The sequence below is a fragment of the Delphinus delphis genome, chromosome 1 (assembly GCF_949987515.2).
Source record: "Delphinus delphis chromosome 1, mDelDel1.2, whole genome shotgun sequence".
NCBI lineage: Eukaryota > Metazoa > Chordata > Mammalia > Artiodactyla > Delphinidae > Delphinus > Delphinus delphis.
This window is the reverse complement of record NC_082683.1, coordinates 129,116,305-129,130,969: the sequence shown is the minus strand read 5'-3', so window position 1 is coordinate 129,130,969 and position 14,665 is coordinate 129,116,305. Positions and strand designations below refer to the sequence as shown.

The window sequence follows — 14,665 nt, the reverse complement described above, 5'->3', positions numbered from 1 at the left end:
TCCCTGTAATGATTCAAAGAATAAATAAGTGAATAAAACCAAAATGGTTTGCTAGTTACTTGTCATAAGATGAGAACTACTTTTTAGGATAAATGCTTCAAAGATGATTTATCAGCATTACATTTTCATACTTTAATTATAATTAATAGTATTGCAATGAATCTGTTTAGTACTTTTCATTGCTTTTCTTTGGCATTACAGCTTCATAATAGATTATGTATATTTGGAATCAAATTATAATTTTTGATGTAGGATTTTTTTGAATTTCAAATGAATGACTTAAAACCCAACTTTTGGAATATAACTCATTTGTAGTTGAGGATTTAACTGTTAATTTTAAAGAATCCCCTCCCCATATCATTGTATAGTGCTATGAAATGATTTACATTCTATATGTTTTCTAAACAGATAACAATTTTGAAAAGCAGATATTTTCATCAACATTGGAATACTTTGGAATTTTGTATCGTGCTTATTGGAATCGTTGATATATTTTGTATATACTTTGTCAGATTGAGACCAGACCACTTGGTTCTTATTCAGTTTACAGTAATAATAGGTTATTTCAGAATAATTAGATTTATTCCTCTTATCAAGGTAAAACTTCAAATTTTAAAATACTTTTTTTTTTCCTATACTATTTGTCAAATGAATTAAGAAACCTCACTATTTTGAAAGAAATGAGGGAGGGAGCTGTCTTTTCTCCTGGAACCCTCTCTTTAAAGGTATCTGCATGGTTCACTCTCTCACTCCCTTCAAGTCATTGCTCAAATCTCACCTTCTCACGGAGAAGGTCTTCCCTGACCTTCTTTTACGCTACGTAAAATGGCAACCTGCCCTCCATACTCCCAGCGTGTTCCACCCATCTCTCTGATCCCCCTCCACTTGTTTAAATTTTAATTTTTCTGCGTAGCACTTATCACTTTTTTACTGTATGTTATATGTGCTTTCCACAAGGTAGGGATCTTTGTTTTGGTCACTGATGTAACCTGTGGCTCCAGAATGGTACCTAGTATATAGTTAGTACTTAATAAGTTATGTATTGAATGAATAAATGAAAACAGTGGTGCCCCTGCAGCAGGATTACCCAGAAACAAGTTCTCCAAGTTTTAGTAAAATTTGCTCATAAAGCCCTAACTGTGCAGAAGCATAAAAATATTTACCCTAGAGCCCACACTACTTACATAGCCCACTGCCTATGAAGTTCAGTTTTACTGTGGCCTTCAATCTCCTTAACAATGACCATTTCTTCTTTTCGTGGCTCTGGTTTTGATTCTGAAGGTAGATCTTCAGATTTTCAGTCTCCGTTCTTAAGCCTCCTTTCTCTTTCCAATGCAGTTGCGTTATATAAGCTTTTTTTTTTTTTTTTTTTTTTTTTCAGTACGCGGGCCTTTCACTGTTGTGGCCTCTACCGTTGCGGAGCACAGGCTCCGGACGCGCAGGCTCAGCAGCCATGGCTCACGGGCCCAGCCGCTCTGCGGCATGTGGGAGCTTCCCAGACCGGGGCACGAACCCGTGTCCCCTGCATCGGCAGGCGGACTCTCAACCACTGCGCCACCAGGGAAGCCCTATATAAGCTTTTAACTTGGGTGCTCTAGATGATTTCACTTGCCACTCCATATTTTTGAGTTGCTTAATTCTTATTACATCAAATAAGTCTTTTAGTATGTATTGAAGTTATAGAGGCTTAATATGAAAAAACATTGCTGTAAACCCTGACGGCAAAAGGCATACATTAGAATCCTCCATCTAGTCCCCGTTCTCCAAGCAATTTTATAGTGATCTTAAAGGCAAAATCGTCTGAATGCCCAGACTTGTGCTTGTTGACTTCCTTTTTTTGTTCCTTCCTTGATTCTTTATTAATGTTACCAAACTTTAGTGTTCATAAGGATGACTCTACAGAGTTGTATGCACAATTTATTTATGATTTTTTCCCTATGAGCTGAGTTTAGAGCAAAGTGTCGACATAAGGTATAACCCACCATAATACAAACGCCTCTAGAAATGAGGATATGTAGAATGAGGCTAAGTCTTAATGTGGAAGGTAGAGGTGTCCTTAGATAAGCAGTTTTTATACAGGGATCTTATGCAGATGAATGTAAAATAATTATTTTAGAAGGAATACTTTGTGAAAAGTCTCTCTGAGTGAAATAAAGATTTAAAGATGTGTTATTGTGGAAGTCAACCCTATTTAAAGTGTGAACTAGTTGCTATTTCTGTTTAACATGCTCTGACAAGTCCCAGTGGAGTGTATTTAAGTAAATATAGTCATGATTAGCTTTTGTTTACTGAACAGTTACTATGTTCAAGGAACTGTGCAGACCACTTTATTTACATTATCTAGTTAAATTGTTATAAGAGCCCTGTGAAGTAGGTGTCACCACTCTATCAAGTTAGGTGTCCTAATAGCCAGTCTCAGCAGAGTGTGGCTTTCAAAAGAAACAAATCTGTATTGGAAAACTTTGAAGAATATTGGAGACCTTTACTTCAGATCGGCCCAGGGGGTGCCAGTGCATCATGGAATAAAACTTTATAAAAAACCTCTTTAATATCTCTCCCTCTGCCCAAAGTTTCACAACCAGAATAACAGTTTTAAAAAAATCTGTCCCTTCTCTGCTCTTGTGACTCCTTCTCTGTGATGTCCTTTTCCTGGTCACATGTTCCTCCTGTGTTACCTGGCCCCTCACCGTCCTCCCTGTGCTCTGATGTGCATCTGTCTCTGTGATTCACTGCATTGCTCGTGAGGGCCACTCCACTGGAATTCTGGTACTTAGGTATTATTATCCTCATTGAACAGATGAGGACACTGAGTCCTTAGAGTCACTAAGTAGCTTGCTCAAGGTCACAGAGCTGGTGAGTAGCAGAGCTGGTATTTGAACCCAGGGAGGTTTATATTTAAAAATCCCACTCTCCTCAGTCACTGCACTCTCCTTCCTCAGCTTATGATTTGAGAAATTTAGAGCTAAGGAGGATCTTAGATACCCTAAGGTGCTTATCTTACAAGTGGAGAAACTGAGGTGTAGAGAGATTTATTCAGTTGGTTACTATCACCCAAGTTATTGGGGTGACCTCTCTTGTCCCCTGAAAACTGGTGATATGGAGAATGAGGGAAAGCGCAGGGTAGGGATTTCCCCTTAAAGCTACAGAACAGTTATTCATTGAGCTTTCATTTCTTTAGAGTGGCTCTCAAACTTGAGCGTGCATAGAATCACCTGGACGACTTGTTAAAGCACCGATATGGGGGCCCATCCCCAGAGTTTCTGATTCAGCAGGTCTGGAGTGGGGCCTGAGAATTTGTGTTTCAGCAATGGTGTCGCCTTTGTGTTTCTAACAAGCTTGTTAGAAATGACACTTTGAGAACATCTGCCTTAGAGGGTGCTTTTCCTCATTAAATTTTCAGTTTTTTTCTCTCCGTTATTCCAGGTACTAATACCACTGCTGATGAATATTGTAGATGTGCAGATCAAAAAGCGCCTCAGCTTGATGTATAGTATTACAAAAGGCTATGTCAAAAGTCAAGAGGATACCAAGTTTTTAATAAAACAAATTTCTAGCCGAAAATCCATAAATCAGGTGAGAGACAAGCACTGGTCATTTGGGGAAAACATCACTTAGGTGTCTTGATTTCTTTTAAGACCATTTCTGCATGTATTTGACCCAACAGATAAATTATATCAAGTGAAAGGGATTCAGTTGTTTATTATGTGATACGAGGTGCTGCAGAGAACAGTCTCTGCTCTTTAAATTTCAGCTATGATTATCAAACTCATTTATGATCTTCAGAGAAGAAAATCTATTCATTTTTATTTTCTGAGTGCAGAGTAAAGATTCTGTCTTTGTAACACTCTCGAAGGGTAGGACACTTGAAATAGGCTTCATATAGGAAATGAGACGTGAATAAGGCTTTAAGGAAAGGGTAGGTCTGAAGTGGCGGGAGAGAGAGGGAAAGAGAACAAAGATTTGACAGTGAAAACTTCAAATGCTGGTACTGAGGAGTGCATGAGTGGTCGTATTTATTACTATTATTTTTTTATCATTCAAGATCCTCCTCATTTCCAGGCAGTATGAGTTAAGTACCAAATGGGAGATGAGGATGTAAGCACATTAGGAACTCATAGGTGGAATGAATCACCTCCTAACCAGCTCCCCTCACACCAGTCTGTCCACTTCAGGCCCCTCTGCAATTTAGCAGAGTCACGTTCCTAAAAGGGCTATTTTAACTTTAACTTTTATGATTTTCTGCTTCAGAGTATTCAATTCCATGGCCTAAGAGGTAAGATCTTTGAATATACACACACAGACACACACACAGAACACTTATGGTAAAAAATATTCATGCATAATTTTGCAACTTGGAAATAATATAATAAAAGAAATAAAATTATCCCTCTCAGCCCTCCACTCTACCATCTCCCAGAGACAGCCCCAAAGCCACCACTCCTGGGTTAAATTCCTCTACTATTAGGCAATAATAATTTTAATAATATGCATATGTATTTAATTCTTTTTTTGGAATTTTATTTTATTTATTTTTTATACAGCAGGTTCTTATTAGTCATCAGTTTTATACACATCAGTGTATACATGTCAGTCCCAATTGCTCAATTCATCACACCCCCACCCCCCGTCGCTTTCCCCCCTTGGTGTCCATACATTTGTTCTCTACATCTGTGGCTCAATTTCTGCCCTGCAAACCGGTTCATCTGTACCATTTTTCTAGGTTCCACATATATGCGTTAATACACGATATTTGTTTTTCTCTTTCTGACTTACTTCACTCTGTATGACAGTCTCTAGATGCATCCACGTCTCTACAAATGACCCAATTTCGTTCCTTTTTATGGCTGAGTAATATTCCACTGTATATATGTACCACATATTCTTAATCCATTCATCTGTTGATGGGCATTTAGGTTGCTTCCATGACCTGGCTATTGTAAATAGTGCTGCAATGAACATTGGGGCGCATGTGTCTTTTTGAATTATGGTTTTCTCTGAGTACATGTGCAGTAGTGGGATTGCTGGATCATATGGTAATTCTATTTTTAGTTCTTTAAGGAACCTCCATACTGTTCTCCATAGTGGTTGTATCAATTTACATTCCCACCAACAGTGCAAGAGGATGCCCTTTTCTCCACACCCTCTCCAGCATTTGTTGTTTGTAGATTTTCTGATGATGCCCCTTCTAACTGGTGTGAGGTGATACCTCATTGTAGTTTTGATTTGCATTTCTCTAATAATTAGTGATGTTGAGCAGCTTTTCATGTGCTTCTTGGCCATCTGTATGTCTTCTTTGAAGAAATGTCTATTTAGGTCTTCTGCCCATTTTTGGATTGGGTTGTTTGTTTTTTTAATATTGAGCTGCATGAGCTGTTTATATATTTTGGAGATTAATCCTTCGTCCGTTGATTAATTTGCAAATATTTTCTCCCATTCTGAGGGTTGTTTTTCGTCTTGTTTGTGGTTTCCTTTGCTGTGCAAAAGCTTTGAAGTTTCATTAGGTCCCATTTGTTTATTTCCATTATTCTAGGAGGTGGATCAAAAAAGATCTTGCTGTGATTTATGTCAAAGAGTATTCTTCCTATGTTTCCTCTAAGAGTTTTATAGTGTCCTGTCTTACATTTAGTTCTTTAATCCATTTTGAGTTTATTTTTGTATGGTGTTAGGGAGTGTTCTAATTTCATTCTTTTACATGTAGCTGTCCAGTTTTCCCAGCACCACTTATAGAAGAGACTGTCTTTTCTCCATTGTATATCCTTGCCTCCTTTGTCATAGATTAGTTGACCATATGTGCATGAGTTTATCTCTAGGCTTTCTATCTTGTTCCATTGATTTGTATTTCTGTTTTTGTGCCAGTACCATATTGTCTTGATTACTGTAGCTTTGTAGTAGACTCTGAAGTCAGAGTGTCTGATTCCTCCAGCTCCGTTTTTTTCCCTCAAGACTGCTTTGGCTATTCGGGGTCTTTTGTGTCTCCATACAAATTTTAAGATTTTTTGTTCTAGTTCTGTAAAAAATGCCATTGGTAATTTGATAGGGATTGCATTGAATCTGTAGATTGCTTTGGGTAGTATAGTCATTTTCAAAATATTGATTCTTCTAATCCAAGAACATGGTATATCTCTCCATCTGTTGATATCATATTTAATTTCTTTCATCAGTGTCTTACAGATTTCTGCATACAGGTCTTTTGTCTCCTTAGGTAGGTTTATTCCTAGGTATTTTATTCTTTTAGTTGCATTGGTAAATGGGAGTGTTTCCTTAATTTCTCTTTCAGATTTTTCATCATTAGTGTATGGGAATGCAACAGATTTCTGTGCATTAATTTTGTATCCTGCAACTTTACCAAATTCATTGATTAGCTCTAGTAGTTTTCTGGTGGCATCTTTAGGATTCTCTATGTATAGTGTCATGCCACCTGCAAACAGTGACAGTTTTACTTCTTTTCCAATTTGTATTCCTTTTATTTCTTTTTCTTCTCTGATTGCCATGGCTAGGACTTCCAAAACTATGTTGAATAATAGTGATGAGAGAGGACATCCTTGTCTTGTTCCTGATCTTAGAGGAAATGCTTTCAGATTTTCACCATTGAGAATGATGTTTGCTGTGGGTTTGTCATATATGGCCTTTATTATGTTGAAGTAGGTTCCCTCTATGCCCACTTTCTGGAGAGTTTTTTTAATCATAAATGGGTGTTGAGTTTTGTCAAAAGCTTTTTCTGCATCTATCAAGATCATATGGTTTTTCTTCTTCAATTTGTTAATATGGTGTATCACATTGATTGATTTGCGTATATTGAAGAAGCCTTGCATCTCTGGGATAAATCCTACTTGATCATGGTGTATGATCCTTTTAATGTGTTGTTGGATTCTGTTTGCTAGTATTTTGTTGAGATTTTTTGCATCTATATTCATCGCTGATATTGGTCTGTAATTTCCTTTTTTTGTAGTATCTTTGTTTGGTTTTGGTATCAGGGAGATGGTGGCCTCATAGAATGAGTTTGGGAGTGTTCCTTATTCTGCAGTTTTTTAGAAGAGTTTGAGAAGGATGGGTGTTAGCTCTTCTCTAAATGTTCAATAGAATTCACCTGTGAAGCCATCTGGTCCTGGACTTCCATTTTTTGGAAGATTTTTAATCACAGTTTCCATTGCATTATTTGTGATTGGTCTGTTCATATTTTCTATTTCTTCCTGGTTCAGTCTTGGAAGGTTATACCTTTCTAAGGATTTGTCCATTTCTTCCAGGTTGTCCATTATATAGGCATAGAGTTGCTTGTAGTAGTCTCTTAGGATGCTTTGTATTTCTGCGGTGTCTGTTGTAACTTCTCCTTTTTCATTTCTAATTTTATTGATTTGAGTCCTCTCCCTCTTTTTCTTGATGATTCTGGCTAATGGTTTATCAATTTTGCTTATCTTCTCAAAGAACCAGTTTTTAGTTTTATTCATCTTTGCTGTTGTTTTCTTTGTTTCTATTTCATTTATTTCTGCTCTGATCTTGATGATTTCTTTCCTTCTGCTAACTTTGGGTTTTGTTTGTTCTTCTTTCTCAACTTCCTTTAAGTGTAAGTTTAGATTGTTTATTTGAGATTTTTCTTGTTTCTTGAGGTAGGCTTGTATAGCTGTAAACTTCCCTCTTAGAACTGCTTTTGCTGCATCCCGCAGGGTTTGGATCATCGTGTTTTCATTGTCATTTGTCTGTAGGTATTTTTTCATTTCCTCTTTGATTTCTTCAGTGATCGTTTGGTTATTTAGTAACGTATTGTTTAGCCTCCATGTGTTTGTGTTTTTTACGTTTTTTTCCCTGTAATTCATTTCTAATCTCATAGCGTTGTGGTCAGAAAAGATGCTTGATATGATTTCAGTTTTCTTAAATTTATTGAGGCTTGATTTGTGACCCAAGTTGTGATCTGTCCTGGAGAATGTTCCATGTGCACTTGAGAAGAAAGTGTAATCTGCTGTTTTTGGATGGACTGTCCTATAACTATCAATTAAATCTATCTGGTCTATCATGTCATTTAAACCTTATGTTTCTTATTTATTTTCATTTTGGATGATCTGTCCATTGGTGTAAGTGAGGTGTTAAAGTACCCACTCTTATTGTGTTACTGTCGATTTTCTCTTTTATAGCTGTTAGCAGTCGCCTTATGTATTGAGGTGCTCTTACGTTGGGTGCATATATATTTATAATTGTTATATCTTCTTCTTGGATTGATCCCCTGATCATTATGTAGTCCCCTTCCTTGTCTCTTGTAACATTCTTTATTTTAAAGTCTATTTTGTCTGATACGAGTATTGCTACTCCAGCTTTCTTTCGATTTCCATTTGCACGGAGTATCTTTTTCCATCCCCTCACTTTCAGTCTGTTTGTGTCCTTAGGTCTGAAGTGGGTCTCTTTTAGACAGCATATATATGGGTCTTGTTTTTGTATCCATTCAGCAAGCCTGTGTCTTTTGGTTGGAGCATTTAATCCATTCATGTTTAAGGTAATTATCAATATGTATGTTCCTATGACCATTTTCTTAGTTGTTTTGGCTTTGTTTTTGTAGGTCCTTTTCTTCTCTTGTGTTTCCCACTTAGAGAAGTTCCTTTAGCATTTGTTGTAGAACTGGTTTGGTGGTGCTGAATTCTCTTAGCTTTTGCTTGTCTGTAAAGGTTTTGATTTCTCCATCGAATCTGAATGAGATCCTTGCCAGGTAGAGTAATCTTGGTTGTAGGTTCTTCCCTTTCATCACTTTAAGTATATCATGCCACTCCCTTCTGGCTTGTAGAGTTTCTGCTGAGAAATCAGCTGTTAATCTTATGGGAGTTCCCTTGTATGTTATTTGTCATTTTTCCCTTGCTGCTTTCAATAATTTTTCTTTGTCTTTAATTTTTGCCAATTTGATTACTATGTGTCCCGGTGTGTTTCTCCTTGGGTTTATCCTGTATGGGACTTGCTGCGCTTCCTGGACTTGGGTGGCCATTTCCTTTCCCATGTTAGGGAAGTTTCGACTATAATCTCTTCAGATATTTTCTCGGGCCCTTTCTCTCTCTCTTGTCCTTCTGGGACCCCTATAATGCGGATGTTGTTGTGTTTAATGTTGTCCCAGAGGTCTCTTAGGATGTCTTCATTTCTTTTCATTCTTTTTTCTTTATTCTGTTCCACAGCAGTGAATTCCACCGTTCCTTCTTCCTGGTCATTTATCCGTTCTTCTGCCTCAGTTATTCTGCTATTGATTCCTTCTAGTGTAGTTTTCATTTCAGTTATTGTATTGTTCATCTGTTTGTTTGTTCTTTAATTCTTCTAGTTCTTTGTTAAACATTTCTTGCATCTTCTCGATCTTTGCCTCCATTCTTTTTCCGAGGTCCGGTATCATCTTCACTATCATTATTCTGAATTCTCTTTTTGGAAGGTTGGCTGTCTCCACATCATTTAGTTGTTTTTCTGTGGTTTTATCTTGTTCTTTCATGTGGTACATAGCCCTCTGCCTTTTCATCTTGTCTATGTTTCTGTGAATGGGGTTTTTGTTCCACAGGCTGCAGGTTTGTTGTTCTTCTTGCTTCTGCTGTCTGCCCTCTGCTGGATCTAATTCTTGATTTATTATTTCTAAACAGCCTTTATTTACTCTTTGCTGTGCAATATAAGGAGATTAAACATTCATCTCCTTTAACCTTTTCTTTTTCTCTCTTAAATTTTTGGAGCTATTATTTTTACAGGCAGACGGTTTATAACATTTACCTTCTATGCTGTAAGTATAATTGTCTTCATTCTTTTCAGTAAATTACTCTATACATGGAAAACCAAAAAACAACCTCTACTTTATGATTATATAAATATTATGATTGTATAAATGTTATTCACTCTAGAACCTATCATTTGATTGAATCCATAACAAAGGAAATAGGATGCTATGTCATTAAACCTTTTGTACTTGAAGGAGACCCTTCTCTATGAAACAGCAAATGAATTAATTTTTTTTAACAATACCTTCCTTCTCTTCCTTTAGGTTATATTCCTCAGCCACTCTTTCTGGAGTCTCATGTGAGCTCCCTTTTTACTTTCCTTTCTATTATGCTGGATTATGTCCATAAGAAATTTTTTCCATACGTACAAAAAATTTTCCCTAAGTCCAAAATTCTTTTTGTTTTGATTTTGATTTTAATAGTTTGACTCTCCAAAACCATTTTCCTGAAGTCATTGCCCCTCTGTCTTCAGCATTGCTGATACAAGACTGATTTTACTTTTGCTTTTGTAGGTGACTTTTTCCCTCATTCTTTAAAGTCTTTGGGATTTTCTTTTTATCCTTGGAGTTCTGAAATTTCACCAAGATATGTCTACGTGTGATTTTTTTTAAAAATTTGTCCCATTCAGCACATGGTGGAGCCTTTATAATCTGAAGATTACCATCCTCCTTCCATTACTTATTTGATTATTTTCTCCCCTCTGTGGTTTCTATTTTCTCCTTTTGGCACTCTTTTAAAAGTTTTGAATATCTGTGTTGAGTCCCTCTTTCAACTTTCCTCATAACTTTCAACTCTTTCCTCTTTGTATTGAGAACCCCCAGTGTGATTTTCCAGGTTCCTAAGTCAGTCTTTAGCTGTGTCTATTCTGTTATTCAGTCCATCTGTTAACTTTGTTTTTGGCAAATACTTTTTGTCAAGCAATCAAGAACTTTGATTGCTTCTTTTTCATAGTAACTGTTTCTTTTTTGTTTTTAAAAGAATGTGATGTTCTCTTGAACCTCTTTATTTTAAGAATTTCTGTTTCCTGTATCAATTCTGCTTCTTTGAGGTTCATTCTTCTATTTGTTGTGTTTGGTTCTTATCTTTCATTCAGTTTTTCCACCCAGTGTTTGGTGATTTGGGGTTATATTTTCATATATGTAGATGAAAATCTAAATTGAGTAGTAGCAATAGCTAAAGGGTGTTTTCTCAGCCCAAGTGAGACTCCTGAGTTTTAATCCAAGAATGAATTTAAATCCTAATTACTGAAGCCCTAGATCTTATAATTGTGTGCGTAAAAACAAAATCAGGGTGCGCTGGGGGTTATGTCTTCCGGTTGTTATGCCTATTTTTTTGTGATGACTGTTGGTTGCCTCAGGTTCTCAGCCAAGAAAGAGAGCCTCTTTCTTTATCAAATTCAGGAGAGGGAGAGGCTGTGAAGACACCTAATTTAATGTTTTAATTTTTCATTTCTAAAATACATAAAAGATATATTGTTAAATATCTTTAGCATTTAAGATTTCTTTTTTATAATCAGGTACCACTATAGGAAGAGTATACCTGAATTTTAGGAAGGCATCTGACATCTTATATGATATCCTTATAGACTGGATAGAGAAATATTATCTAGATTTATCACAGGAGTATTGATTATTGGATCAAATATTAATGTGCAACAGAATTCTATCCTGTTGATTTACTTAGAATATTGGAGAAGAAAATTAAAAGAACTACTGAAAGTTTAGGTTGATCTCTATTAGAAAGAACATAAAGCTATTCACAGGAGAAAATATTTCAGAAACAGGAAGAGGAGAGAAGAAAAACAAGAGCCAGTGGGGGAAGTTAAGAATGTGCTTTGAGGAGTTTGGGTGAAGGCATAGCGATTTGGGGGCAGAGATTTGCCAGGAAGTGTAAGACATGAAAAGAATTCCCCTTTGGCATTTTTAAAGGAGACTTCAGTAAACATTTAAATGTCTTATTGAGATGTGTTTAGATATCAGACTGGTGTTTATTCTGAAAGTGACACGGTTCAAGAACCTGGCCAGTGGCAGCTCACCTTTAGAGAAGTCGCATGTATGTCTAGGCTTTCATGGTTATTTTCTCTTTGTGGGCAGGAGTCGGTTCCTAATGGTGTCTTATGCAACGTTATTCTGTGGCAGTTTTACAGAGCTGGTAGTATGAAGGGGCCTTAGCTGCTGTCTATGAACTGTTGCAAGCAGGGCTGGAGCACAGTATGTGGGTGTCATGTGCAGGCTAATAATTTGGTACCTTCACATTGCTGATTCAGTGTTATCAAGTGAGAAGAAATAATTTAATAAAAATTATATACTCAGGGAATTCCCTGGCAGTCCAGTAGTTAGGACTCCGTGCTTTCACTGCCAAGGGTACGGATTCCATCCCTGGTCGGGGAACGAAGATCCTGCAAGACGTGCGGTGGCCAAAAAAAAAAAAAAAGAAATTGTATACTTCATTCTTATATCCAAAATGAGTGATTAATATGACTTCTCTAAACAAAACAACACACACTTAACTTCAACTGCTTAAACTTTAGATAACAAATCAGTTGTTCCTTGTAAATAGGAAGATACCATGCATGATTTGGGTGCAGAATTTCAGCCATCTGTACCTGACCATCCTAGAGAACTGTCAGTTGTTTAGTCCCAGAGCTGTTGATGTGGCCAAGCGGAAGCTCCAGAAGGACTCAAACCTAGAGGGCAAGCTCCATGTAGAGCCATGCCTGGGACATGGTGGGAATTGGACAAATACCTATTGTGTGAATGAACAGAGATGGGTTAGCCCAGAGTGGACCTGTTTCTTCAGTTATGTCAGGAGTTATCTGTAGGAAACATGACCTACTTGACACCATATTTTCTCATTATTCCACTCGTTTTTGCACTCCCGATAGACTGGCTTCCCAAACAGCTTCTCTGTTGGCCACCCTCTCGTGGCACGCTATCTATGAGAATTCTCCTTGATGCACAGTGGAGTGTACACTAGTCTTTTCTAAGAAATATTAGGCACAGTAGTTATGTAAGCTACTACACAGCATCCATTGCACTATGAGTGTGAGCCTGGGGAAAGCAGCAGAATTGACAGAGAGGGAAGATTTGAGCTAAATATCTCCCCCAAACGCTAATCTAAGTGAGATTTCTTCTACCGTACTTCTTTTTTTTTTTTAATTTTGTCTATTTAATTAATTTATTTTTGGCTGCGTTGGGTCTTCATTGCTGCACGCGGGCTTTCTCTAGTTGTGGCGAGCGGGGGCTACTCTTCGTTGTGGTGCACAGGCTTCTCATTGCGGTGGCTTCTCTTGTAGTGGAGCACGGGCTCTAGGTGCGCGGGCTTCAGTAGTTGTGGCTTGCAGGCTCTATAGCATAGGCTCAGTAGTTGCAGTGCACGGGCTTAGTTGCTCCGTGGCATGTGGGATCTTCCTGGACCAGGGCCTGAACCTGTGTCCCCTGCATTGGCAGGCGGGTTCTTAACCACTGCGCCACCAGGGAAGCCCCTACCATACTTCTTTTTCTCAGGTTTTAAAGCCAGTAATGCACTTGGTGTAATTAGAAATTAATGTTTTTTTTAACTTCTCACAGAAATTATATGAAATTTTGGAAACCAACAAACAAGATGCTGTCAAAGAACTAGGTAAGTAGTTGGAATATCTAATTTCCTGAAATCACACCTTATCATCCCATAATTTAACCAAAGGAAGACAAGTTCATGCTTTCATTCAATCATTCACTCATTCATTTATTCGTTCAATAAGCATTTTTTGAATCCGTTTAATGGGCCAGGTGTACATAAAGTGTAGATACTGGTGGGAAGTGTGAGCATGTCAATAGATAATTGCAGAAAGTTAGAGGAGTTCTATTATTTGCTATGGAAGCATAAAAGAAAAAATGAAGAGTGCAGAAAGTGTATTAAGGTGGCAAGATCAGATTCCTTAAGGCAGTGGTCCCCAACCTTTTTGGCACCAGGGACCAGTTTCTTGGAAAACAATTTTTCCACAGACGGTGGGTGGGGGGGATGGTTTCAGGATGATTCAAGCACATTACATTTATTGTGCACTTTATTTCTATTATTATTACGTTGTGTTGCTTATGTCCAGTCTACTCCGTAATCTCATTTTGGTGGCTGTCACTGCAGAAAACCCTGCTTCACAAAGATAGGATGTTGGAAATGGAAGCAGGCTTTTCAGTGCTTTTGTGGCAATCTCAGGGTATTCTGCCTTGACTTTGATCCAGAACCTATGGAGATTTGAAGTTGTCTCAACCGTACTTTTAAGGCCACTGTCATTTGCCACCTCAAGCAGTTGATCCTCTTCTAGCAGGGACAGAGTCGATTCGCCTGGCTTATTCACAAATGGGTCGCAGATCCATTCCTTCCCAGTTCGGGGGTCTTTTGTGGTTGGGAAGTAATGCTCAAACTCTTTTGAAAGCTGAGGTAGGTGATCATACACCAGCTGGGAGGAAGAAGGCCCTGGCTCAGTCTCTTTCAAAATCTCTGCTAATGTTTAAAACATGTCAAAAATCCCAGTGTTCCCTCATCACCCCCATAATTCCAGTTTGGCTTTGAATGCAACCACTTTATCTGCCAACTTGAACACAGTTGTCGTTCTCCCCTGAAGTGACAGATTGAGTTCGTTGAGCAGGTTGAATGTGTCACACAAGTAAGCAAGTTTTGCGACCCATTCTGTGTCACTGAAATGTGCTGCCAGTGGTGACTGTTTTTCTAAAAGAAATCTCTGGAGCGGCTCTTTTAATTCAGAAACTCTGGCCAGTGATCTTCCTTTAGAAGCCATCTCACTTCTGTGTATAAGAGAAGACTTGTGTGCTCTGCGTCCATCTCCTCACAGAGCTGCGCGAACAGACGTGAGTTAAGGACGTGTACTTTAATGTAGTTGATAATTTTAATCATATCCTGCAAAACGTTGTTAAGTTCAGGTGACATTTTTCGGCTAGCCAGCA

General features: G+C 37.8%; 1 protein-coding gene across 1 annotated transcript in view; it reads left to right on the top strand.

Annotated features, from left to right (window-relative positions):
- Nucleotides 1-14,665, top strand: part of SLC9C2 (solute carrier family 9 member C2 (putative)) — a 53,081-nt gene that overhangs the window by 3,772 nt on the left and 34,644 nt on the right. The window contains exons 2-3 of the mRNA XM_060015994.1: nucleotides 3,424-3,573; nucleotides 13,292-13,343. Of these exons, the coding sequence (XP_059871977.1) occupies nucleotides 3,442-3,573; nucleotides 13,292-13,343 (184 nt within the window). The 5' untranslated portion in view covers nucleotides 3,424-3,441. The remainder of the gene's footprint in view (nucleotides 1-3,423; nucleotides 3,574-13,291; nucleotides 13,344-14,665) is intronic.